This window comes from Zosterops lateralis, assembly GCF_965231275.1.
Source record: "Zosterops lateralis genome assembly, chromosome: 38".
NCBI lineage: Eukaryota > Metazoa > Chordata > Aves > Passeriformes > Zosteropidae > Zosterops > Zosterops lateralis.
In genome coordinates, this window is record NC_139798.1 from 62966 (window position 1) to 74566 (window position 11601).

General features: G+C 35.9%; 1 protein-coding gene across 1 annotated transcript in view; it reads left to right on the forward strand.

Moving 5' to 3' along the window:
* PRMT5 (protein arginine methyltransferase 5) overlaps positions 1-9434 on the forward strand; it is a gene marked incomplete at its 5' end in the record, with an annotated part of 39668 nt that extends 30234 nt beyond the window's left edge. The window contains 4 exons of the mRNA XM_083882168.1: positions 281-374; positions 3251-3367; positions 6967-7031; positions 9220-9434. Coding sequence (XP_083738294.1) covers positions 281-374; positions 3251-3367; positions 6967-7031; positions 9220-9372 — 429 coding nt within the window. The 3' untranslated portion in view covers positions 9373-9434. The remainder of the gene's footprint in view (positions 1-280; positions 375-3250; positions 3368-6966; positions 7032-9219) is intronic.
* Between the last annotated feature and the right edge of the window lie 2167 nt (positions 9435-11601).

Genomic DNA, 11601 nt, shown 5'->3' on the forward strand with positions numbered 1-11601 from the left:
AAACAGGAAAAAAAATGCAGGAAAAAATGGGGGAAAAGAGGGAAAAAAAACTGAAAAATTTGAGTTAAAAAAGGGGAAAATTGAGGAAAAAATTTGAGGAAAATTTGAAAAAATAGAAAAAAATCAGAAAAATATTGAAAAAAAAAGCAAAAAATGGAAAAATTTGGGGGAATTTGGGGCTAAAATTAAAAAACTTCGGGAAAATTCAAATTTAGATTAAAAAATTTGAGGAAAAAGTGGGAAAATTTGGGAAAATTTGGGGAATTTTTTGATTTTTCAGGCGCAATTTGAGACCCCGTACGTTGTGAGGCTCCACAATTTCCACCAGGTGGCGCCACCCCTGCCCTGCTTCACCTTCCAGCACCCAAATCCAGGTGAGAAAAATCCAAAATATTCCAGGAAAAATGGCCCAAAAATTTGGGAAAATGTGGGGGAAAAAATTGGGAGAAAATTAAAAAAAAATTGGGCGAAAAATAAAAAAATTTTGGGAAAAAAATCAAAAAATTTGGGGAAAAAATGAAAAAAAAATTTCATTCACCTGGGGAAAATCTACAAAATATTCCAGGAAAAATGGCCCAAAAATTTGGGAAAATGTGGGAAAAAATTGGGAGAAAATTAAAAAAAAAATTGGGGGGAAAAGTAAATAAAATTCGGGGAAAAAATAAAAAAAAAAATGGGGAAAAATAAAAAAAAATTGGGGAAAAAATCAAAAATTTGGGGAAAAAAAAATCTCAAAAATTTGGGGAAAAAAATACAAAAAAAGTATGGAAAAAATCCAGAAAATTCTGGGGAAAAAATCCAAAAATATTGGGAAAAATCCGAAAAAATTATGGAAAAAAAGTCAAAAAAATTCTGGGGAAAAGTCCAGAAAATTCCAGGGAAAAGCTGCAAAAAATTCTGGGGAAAATCTTCAAAATATTCCAGGAAAAATGGCCCAAAAATTTTGGGAAAATGTGGGGAAAAAATTGGGAAAAAAATGAAAAAAAAAAAATTGGGGAAAAATAAAAAAAAAATTCAGGAAAATCCCCCCAAAATCTGTGAAAAAAACCCCCAAAATTTTGGGAAACATAAAAAAAAAATTGAGAAAAAAACCCCCAAAAATTCTGAAAAAAATCTCTTTAAAAACTCAGGAAAATGTGAAAAAAAATCTGGGGAAAAAAAAAAAAAAATCTGGAGAAAACTTCCCAAAAACTCAGGAAAATGTGGCAAAAAAATTGAGAAAAAAATGAAAAAAAAATTGGGGAAAAATAAAAAAAAATCGGGGAAAAAATCAAAAATCTGGGGAAAAAAATCTCAAAATTTTTTGGGAGAAAATAAAAAAATTCTGGGGAAAATCTTCAAAATATTCCAGGAAAAATGGCCCAAAAATTTGGGAAAATGTGGGGAAAAAATTGGGAAAAAAATGACAAAAAATTGGGGGAAAAGTAAAAAAAAAATTGGGGAAAAAATCTAAAAATTTGGGGAAAAATCGTCAAAAATTCTGGAATAAAGACCCAAAAATCTGGGGAAAAAAACTCCAAAAATTCCAGGGAAAACCTACAAAAATTCTGGAAAAAAACCCACAAAATTCTGGAAAAAAAAACCCAAAAAATTCTGGGAAAAAAAAAAAAAAAAATTCTGGGAAAAAAAACCCCAAAATTTCTGGGAAAAAAACACCAAAATTCTGGGAAAAAACCGCAAAATTTTTGTGAAAAAATCCCAAAAAATTTATGGAAAAAACCCAAGAAATTATGGAAAAAATCCTAAAAATTCTGGGGAAAAATCAAAAAATTCCAGGGAATATTTACAAAAAATTCTGGGGAAAATGTTCAAAATTTTCCAGGAAAAATGGCCCAAAAATTTGGGAAAATGTGGGAAATAAAATTGGGGAAAAAAAAATGAAAAAAAATTGGGGAAAAATAAAAAAAAAATTGGGGAAAAAATCAAAAATATTTTGGGGAAAAAAATCTCAAAAATTTGGGGAAAAATCCCAAAAAATTATGGAAAAAAAGTCCAAAATTTTGGGGAAAAAATCGAAAAATTCTGGGGAAAAAACCCAAAAAAATTCAAGGGAAAATTTACAAAAAATTTTGGGGAAAATGTCGGAAAAAATTCCGGGAAAAATGGCCCAAAAACTTGGGAAAATGAGAGAAAAAAATGGGAAAAAAAATGAAAAAAAAATTGGGGAAAAAAATGAAAAAAAATTGGAGGAAAAAAATCAAAAATTTTGGGAAATAAACCCCAAAAATTCTAAAAAATAATCTCCCCAAAAACTCAGGAAAATGTGGCAAAAATTTGGGAAAAATAAAAAAAAAAAAATCTGGGAAAAATGTAAAAAAATTAGAGGAAAAATAAAAAAAAATTCTGGGAAAAAAATAAAAAAAAATTCTGGGGTAAAATCAAAAAAATTCAATGGAAAATTTACGTAATGTTCCAGGAAAAATGGCCCAAAAATTTGGGAAAATTTGGGGAAAAAATTTGGGGAAAATGAAACAAAAAAATCTGGGGGGAAAAATGTCAAAAATTCTGGGAAAAAAAATGAAAAAAAAATAGGGAAAAAATATAAAAAAATTTGGAGAACAATCTGAAAAATTTGGGGAAAAAATAAAAAAAAATCAAAGGAAAATTTACAAAATATTCCAGGAAAAATGGCCCAAAAACTCACTAAATTGGAAAAATAATTTTAAAAAAAGAGGAAACATCCCAAAATGGGATTGGGGGAAAAAAAAAAAAGGGGGGCGAAAAACCCCAGAAAAAAGGAGAAAACAACCCTAGAAAAAAACGGAAAAAAAAAAAAATCAGCAAAAAATTAAAAATAAGTTTTATAAATCGGAAAAAAATCTGAAAAAAAATTGAAAAAAAAATCAGAAAAAAATTAAAAATAAGTTTTATAAATCGGAAAAAAATCTGAAAAAAAATTGAAAAAAAAATCAGAAAAAAATTAAAAATAAGTTTTATAAATCGGAAAAAAATCGGAAAAAAATTGAAAAAAAATCAGAAAAAAATTAAAAATAAGTTTTATAAATCGGAAAAAAATCGGAAAAAAATTGAAAAAAAATCAGAAAAAAATTAAAAATAAGTTTTATAAATCGGAAAAAAATCTGAAAAAAATTGAAAAAAAAAATCAGAAAAAAATCCGAAAAAAAAGCCCAAAAAAGTCGCGAAAAAAAATCCGAAAAAAAATTCTAAAAAACCCCAAAATGGCTCAGAAAAAAATGGGGATTTTTTTTATTTTAATTTAAATTTATTTTATTTTGATTTTTTTTTTCAGAGCCTTGTCCCGACAACAATCGGTTCACGGAGCTCTCGTGGCAGGTGCAGGTGGGGACGGTCCTGCACGGCTTCGCCGGATACTTCGAGACACGACTTTACCAGGATGTCACACTCAGTGAGAAAAGGGGCTGAAATAAAGGGGGAAAATGGGGGAAAAATGGGGAAAAAATGGGGAAAAATTGGGGAAAAATTGGGGGAAAATTGGGGGAAAAATGGGGAAAAAATGGGGAAAAATTGGGGGGAAAATGGGGAAAAAATGGGGAAAAATTGGGGGAGAAAATGAGAAAAAATGGGGAAAAATGGGGAAAAAAAGAGAAAAAATAGGGAAAAAATGGGGAAAAAATGGGGAAAAATTGGGGAAAAATTGGGGAAAATTTGGGGAAAAATTGGGGAAAAAATGAGAAAAAATTGGGGAAAAATTGGGGAAAAAATGAGAAGAATTGGGAAAATTGGGGAAAAAAATGAGAAAAAATGGGGAAAAAAAAGAGAAAAAATAGGGAAAAAATGGGGAAAAATTGGGGAAAAATTGGGGAAAAAATGGGGGAAAAATGAGGAAAAAATTGGGGAAAAGATGGGGAAAAATTGGGAAAAAATTGGGGAAAAATTGGGGAAAAAATGAGAAAAAATGGGGAAAAATGGGGGAAAAAAAGAGAAAAAATGGGGAAAAATGGGGAAAAATTGGGGGAAAAATGGGGAAAATTGGGGAAAGGTTGGGGAAAAATGAGGAAAAAATTGGGGAAAAAATGAGAAAAAATTGGGGAAAAATTGGGGAAAAAATGAGAAAAAATGGGGAAAAATGGGGAAAAAAAAGAGAAAAAATGGGGAAAAATGGGGAAAAAAAGAGAAAAAATAGGGAAAAAATGGGGAAAAATTGGGGAAAAAATGGGGGAAAAATGGGGAAAGGTTGGGGAAAAATGAGGGAAAAATTGGGGAAAAAATGAGAAAAAATTGGGGAAAATTGGGGAAAAAATGAGAAAAAATTGGGGAAAATTGGGGAAAAAATGAGAAAAAATGGGGGAAAAAAAGAGAAAAAATAGGGAAAAAATGGGGAAAAATTGGGGAGAAATTGAGGAAAAATTAGGGAGAAATTGAGGGAAAAATTGGGGGAAAATTGGGGAAAAAATGGGCAAAAATTGGGCAAAAAGTGTAAAGAAAATGGGAAAAAATTGGGGGAAAATTGTTAAAAAAATGGGAAAAAATGGGGAGAAATTGGGGAAAAAAATGAGAAAAAATTGGGGAAAAAAATGGAAAAAAATTGAGGAAAAAACGGGAAAAAATGGAAAAAAATAAGGCAAAAAACGGGAAGAAAATTGGGAAAAATTTGGGGGAAATTTGAAAAAAAAAGAAAAAATTGGGAAAAATTTTGGGGAAAGTTGGGGAAGAATTGGGAAATAATTGGGCAAAAGTTGGGAAAAAAATGAGAAAAAAATGAGGAGAAAATTGGGGAAAAAGTGTGGAAAAAATTGGGGAAAAGTTGGGGAGAAATTGGGGAAAAATTGGGGAAAAATTGGGAAAAAATTGGGGAGAAATTGGGGAAAAGTTGGGGGAAAATTGAGAAAAAAAATAAGGCAAAAATTGGGGGAAAAAAAACAGGGAAAAATGGGGAAAAAACAGGAAGAAATTGAGAAAAAAACTGGGAAGAAATTGGGGAAAAAATGGGGAAAAAATGGGGAAGAAAAGAAGGAAAACAGGATGAAAAGTGGGTGGGGCTAAAAGGGAAAATTTGGGGAAAAATTCGGCAAAAAATGGGCAAAAAATTCGGAAAAATTGGGGGAAAAATTGGGAAGAAAATGGGGAAAAATTGGGGAAAAATTGGGGAAAAATTGGGGAAAAAATTGGGGGGAAATTGGGGGAAAATGGGGAAAAAATAAGGCAAAAATTGGGGAAAAATTGGGAAAAATTGGGGAAAAAATGGGGAAAAAAATTGGGCAAAAATTGGGAAAAATTGAAAAAAAATTGGGCAAAAAGTAGGAAAAATTGTGAAAAAATTGGGGAAAAAATGGGGAAAATTGGGGAAAAAAAAGAAAAAAATGGAGAAAAAATGGGAAAAATTTGGGCAAAAATTGGGGAAAAATTTGGGCAAAAATTGGGGAAAAAATTGGGGAAAAATAAGGCAAAAATTCGGGAAAAAAAATCCAGAAAAAAAACCAGGGAAAAATAGGGGAAAAAATGGGGGGAAAATTGGGGAAAAAATTGGGGAAAAAATTGGGGAAAATTGAGGGAAAATTGGGGGAAAAAAAAGGCAAAATTTGGGAAAAAGTGGGGAAAAAAAAACCCAGAAAAAATTGGGAAAAATTGGGGAAAAAATAATGCAAAAATTGGGCAAAAGTTGGGAAAAATTTGGGGAAAAATTGGGGAAAAAATGGGGAAAGAAATGGAAAAAATTGGGAAAAAAATGGGCAAAAATTGGGGAAAAATTGAAAAAAAAAAACTGAAAAAAATGGGGAGAAATTGGGAGAAAATTGGGGAGAAATTGGGAAAAATTGGGGGAAAAAATTGGGGAAAAATGGGCAAAAATTGGGGGAAAAATTGGGGAAAAAAGGAAAAAAAATGGGGAAAAAATGGGGAAAAAATTAGGGGAAAATTTGGGAAATATTTGGGGAAAAAATGGGGAAAATTTGGGAAAAAATTGGGAAAAAATTGGGGAAAAAGTTGGGGAAAAATTGGGAAAAATTGGGAAAAAAATGGGCAAAAATTGGGGAAAAATTGAAAAAAAAAACTGAAAAAAATGGGGAGAAATTGGGAAAAATTGGGAAAAATTGGGGGAAAAAATTGGGGAAAAATGGGCAAAAATTGGGGGAAAAATTGGGGAAAAAAGGAAAAAATGGGGAAAAAATTAGGGGAAAATTTGGGAAATATTTGGGGGAAAAAATGGGGAAAATTTGGGAAAAAATTGGGAAAAAATTCGGGAAAAATGCGGAAAAAATTGGGGAAAAATTGGGGAGAAAATTGGGAAAAAATGGGGATTAATTGGGAAAAAATGGGGAGAAATTGGGAAAAATTGGTAAAAAATGACAAGAAAATTCGGTGGAAAACAGGAAAAAATGGGGAAAACTTGAAGTTTTGTATGAAAATTAAAGAATTTGGGAAAACTGGAAAAAAATGGGAAAAAAAAAAAGGAAAAATTCAGGGATAAAAAAAGAAAAATCAGGGAAAAAGGGGAAAAAATTGGAATTTTTGAGGCTAAATTGGGAAATCTGAGGAAAAACAGGAAATTTTGGGGAAATTGGGAAAATCTTTGGGAATTTTGGGCGGAAAAAGGGGAAATTTGGCGGGAAAAATGGGAAATTTTGGGAAAAAGTCAAAAATTTGGTGGAGAAAATGTAAAAAGTGGAAAAATTTGGGGGGAAAAAGGAAAAATTTTGAGAAAAAATGGAAAATTGGAATAAAATTGCAAGAATTTTGAATAAATGTGGAAAAATTTGGGATTTTTTCAGGTTAAATTGGGAAAATTCGAAAAATTTGGGAAAAGAATTAAAAATTGTAAAAAAACGGAGAAATTTTGGAGGAAAATTGAAAAAAATCGGGAAAGAAAATCAGAAAATTTGAGAAAAAAATTGGAAAATTTTGGGATAAAAACGAAAAAAAATTGATAAAAAAACAGAAAAAAAAAGGGATTTTTTGGGGCTAAATTGGGAAAAACGGGAAATTTTGGGGAAATTGGGAAATTTTTTTGGATTTTTGGGTAAAAAAAGGGGAATTTTGGATTTTCAGGCATCCGGCCCGAGACTCACTCCCCGGGATTGTTCTCCTGGTTCCCCATTTTCTTCCCCATCAAAGTGAGTAAAAAATGGGAATTTTGGGAAAAAATTGGGATTTGGGAAAAATTGGGAATTTTGGGGGGAAAATGGGGAAATTTGGGTGGAAATTTGGGTTAAAAATGGGAAATTTTGGGTGGAAAAATGAGGATTTTGGGTCAAAAATTGGGTTAAAATTTGGAGAAATTTGGGATCAAAAATGGGGAATTTTGGGTAAAAAATGGGGAATTTTGGGCGGGAAAATTGGGTGGAAAATGGGGAATTTTGGGTGGAAATTTGGGGTAAAAATTGGGGAATTTGGGATCAAAAATGGGGAATTTTTGGTGGAAAAAGAAAAAAATTTGGGTGAAAAAATGGAAATTTGGGGGGAAAAAATGGGGAATTTTGGGCGGAAAAATTGGGTGTAAAATGCGAAAATTTGGGGAAAAAAATCGGGAGATTTGGGTGAAAAAATCGGAAATTTGGGTGAAAATGGGGAATTTTGGGTGGAAAAATGAAACATTTGGGTGAAAAATTGGAAATTTTGGGGTAAAATGGTGAATTTTTGGCGGGAAATTTGGGCTGAAAACGGGGAATTTTGGGTGGAAAGTTGGAATAAAAATAGAGAATTTGGGTGAAAAACTGGAAACTTTGTGTGAAAATTCGACCAATTTGGGTAAAAAAAATTTCGGGATTTTTGGGTGGAAAAACTTAAAAGATTTCAGGAGGAAAAATTGGGAAATTTACAAGAAAAAAATCTGAAAAATTTTGGCGTGGCCATCTTGGTGGGCGTGGCCACCCCATTTAACCATTGGCAGCCATATTGGTGGGCGTGGTCACTCACATTGACCATTGGCAGCCATCTTGGTGGGCGTGGCCACCCCATTTAACCATTGGCAGCCATCTTGGTGGGCGTGGTCACTCACATTGACCATTGGCAGCCATCTTGGTGGGCGTGGCCACCCCATTTAACCATTGGCAGCCATCTTGGTGGGCGTGGTCACTCCAATTAACCATTGGCAGCCATCTTGGTGGGTGTGGCCACTCCAATTAACCATTGGCAGCCATCTTGGTGGGCGTGGCCACTCCAATTAACCATTGGCAGCCATCTTGGTGGGCGTGGCCACTCCAATTAACCATTGGCAGCCATCTTGGTGGGTGTGGCCACTCCAATTAACCATTGGCAGCCATCTTGGTGGGTGTGGCCACTCCAATTAACCATTGGCAGCCATCTTGGTGGGCGTGGCCACTCCAATTAACCATTGGCAGCCATATTGGTGGGCGTGGCCACTCCAATTAACCATTGGCAGCCATTTTGGTGGGCGTGGCCACTCCAGTTAACCATTGGCAGCCATCTTGGTGGGTGTGGTCACTCACATTGACCATTGGCAGCCATCTTGGTGGGTGTGGCCACTCCCCTTAACCACTGGTGGCCATCTTGGTAGGCGTGTCCACCCCAAATAACCATTGGCAGCCATTTTGGTGGGCGTGGCCATCTTTACTGACCTTGGTGGGCGTGGCCACCCACACTGACCATTGGCGGCCATATTGTTGGGTGTGGCCATCTTGGGAGGTGTGACCACCCCAATTAACCATTGGCAGCCATCTTGGTGGGCGTGGCCATTCCCGCTGACCTTGGTTGCAATGGCCACTCACACTGACCACCCGGCGGCCATCTTTGTGGGCGTGTCTGCACTAACCCCGCCCCTTTTCTCCCCACCAATAGCAGCCGGTCCCTGTCCGGGCGGGGCAGGAAGTGTCTGTGGCCATCTTGGTTGTCGTGGCCACCCCAATTAACCATTGGCGGCCATCTTGATGGGCGTGGCCACTTGCCCTGACCCTGGTGGCCATATTGGTGAGTGTGGCCATATTGGTGGGTGTGGCCACTCACACTGATCATTGGCAGCCATCTTGGTGGGCGTGGCCACACCAACTGACCCTGGTGGCCATTTTGATGGGCATGGCCACCTTAATTGGCCACTGGCAGCCATCTTGGTAGGCGTGGCCATATTGGTGGGTGTGACCACCTTAACCGAGCACTGGCAGCCATATTGGTGGGTGTGGCCATCTTGGTAGGTGTGACCCCCCCCAATTAACCATTGGCCGCCATCTTGGTGGGTGTGGCCATTCCCACTGACCTTGGTTGCAATGGCCACTCACACTGACCACCCGGCGGCCATCTTTGTGGGCGTGTCCGCACTAACCCCTCCCCTTTTCTCCCCACCAATAGCAGCCCGTCCCCGTCCGGGCGGGGCAGGAAGTGTCGGTCGCCTTCTGGCGCGTGGCCACGCCCAGCAAGGTGTGGTACGAGTGGGCGGTGACGTCACCGGCCCCCTCCGCCCTCCACAACCCCACGGGGAGATCCTACACCATCGGACTGTGATCGGCCAATGGGGAGAGGCCCAGACTGTGATTGACACATCCAGCGACCAATAAAATGCTTCAATGGTGTTTTGTGTCTCTGTGGTTGTTTTGGGGGGAAATTCGGGGGTTTTGGGGGGAAATCTTGAAATTTTGGGATAATTCTGAAATTTTAAGGGATTTTGAGGGGAAAATTCTGGAATTTTGCGGAAAAAATTGGGGACTTTGGGGGGAATTTTTGGGATTTGGGGGAAATTTGGGTGATTTGGGAAAAAAAATTGGAAGATTTTGGGGGAATTTTGGGACTTTTGGGGGGAATTGGAGGAATTTTGGGGGGATTTTGGGGAAATTTGGGAATTCGGGTGGAAAATGTGGAAAATTGGGTGGAAAATTGGGTGAAAAACGGGGAAATTCGGGGTCAAAAATTGGAAATTTTGGGTGGAAATTTGGGGTCAAAAATTGGGAATTTCTGGTTAAAAATTGGGGGTTTTTTGGGGGGAAAAATCTGAGAATTTTGGCAGAAAAATCCTGGAATTTTATTGGGATTTTTTTGGGAGGGAAATCCTGGAATTTTGTTGAAAAATTTGGGAATTTTTGGGAGAAGTTTGGGGGGAGAAATTTGGGTGGTTTGGGAAAAAAATTGGAAGATTTTGGGGGAATTTTGGGATTTTGGGGGGAAATTTGGGGATTATGGGAAGAGTTTGGGGGAAAAAAATTGAAAAAAATTGATGAAAATACTTGAAAAAAAAATTAAAGAAAAAAAAGGAAAAAAGTCTCAGAAAAAAAAAATAAATCTTGGAAAAAAGTGGAAAAAAAAAGAGAAAAAAAAATTGAAGAATGAGGAAAAAATTGAAGATAAAAATTGAAAATATTGAGAAAAACATAAAAAATCCGAGGGAAAAATGGAAAAAATTGGGGAATTTTTGGGCTGATCTAGAAAACTAAAATTGGAGGGAAGATTTTGGGGGGAAATTTGGGAATTTTCAGGAAAAAAATCTGGATTTTTTTTGGGAAATCCTGGAATTTGGGGGAATTTGGGAGAAAAATGAGAAATTCGGGGGCAAATTTTGAGAATTTTATGAGGAAAAAGGTGAATTTTGGGGGAATTTTGGAAGAATTTTGAAAAAAAATGAGAATTTTGGGGAAAATTTTGGGGTATTGCAGAAATTTTGGGGAGAAATTTTGGGAAAAATTTTTAAATTTTGGGAAAAAATTGGAGAAATTTGGAATAAAACCCCAAAAAAACCATCAGACAAATGGACTGACCAATAAACTGAAAAATAAATTTTTGCCTCTGTGATTCTTTTTGGGGGTTTTGGGGGAGAAATTTGGGGGTTTTGAGGGAAAATATTTAAATTTTGGGGGATTTGGGGGAAAATTCTGAAATTTTGGGGGATTTGGGGGGAAAAATCCTGGAATTTTTAACGGATTTTGAGGAAAAAAATTGAGATTTTAGGGAGAAAATTGGGAATTTTGGGGGGAAAATTTGAGGATTTTGGGAGGAATTTTGGGGAAATTTTGGGGTTTGGGGGGAATTTGGGGGTTTAGGGAGAAAATAACTGAATTTTGGGGGGATTTTTAGAGAAAATCATGGAATTTTTGGGGGGAATTGGTGGAATTTTGGGAGGATTTTTGAGGGATTTTTTTTTAATGGGAAATCCTGAGATTTTGGGGGAAAAATTCTGGAATTTTTGGGGGGAAAATCCTGAAAATTTTAGGAAAATCCTGGAATTTAGAGAAGATTTTTGGGGGAAATTCTGGAATTTTGAAGGGAAATTCGAGAATTTCAGGAAAAAATCCGGAAATTTGGGGCAAATCTGGGGATTTGGGAAAAATTTGGGGAATTTTAAGGGGAAAATTGGGGAATTTTGGAGAAAAATCCTGAAAATTTTAGGAAAAGTTGGGAATTTTAGGGACATTTTGGGGAAAATCCTGGAATTTTGGGGGGAAATTCGGGTGATTTGGGGAAAAAATTAAAATTTGGGGGAAAATCTGGGAATTCTGGGAGAAAATCTGAGAATTTTGGAAGAAAAATCCTGGAATTTTGGAGGGAATTTTTTGGAGAAAAATCCTGGAATTTTAGAGGAAAATTTTGGAATTTTGGGGGAAAAAAAAAAAATCCTGGAATTTTTTTTTTTTTGGAGAATCTGGGAATTTTAGGGACATTTTTGGGGAAAATCCTGGAATTTTGGGGGGATATTTTTGGGAAATTAGTGAAATTTGGGGGGAAATCCTCAATATTTTGGAAAAT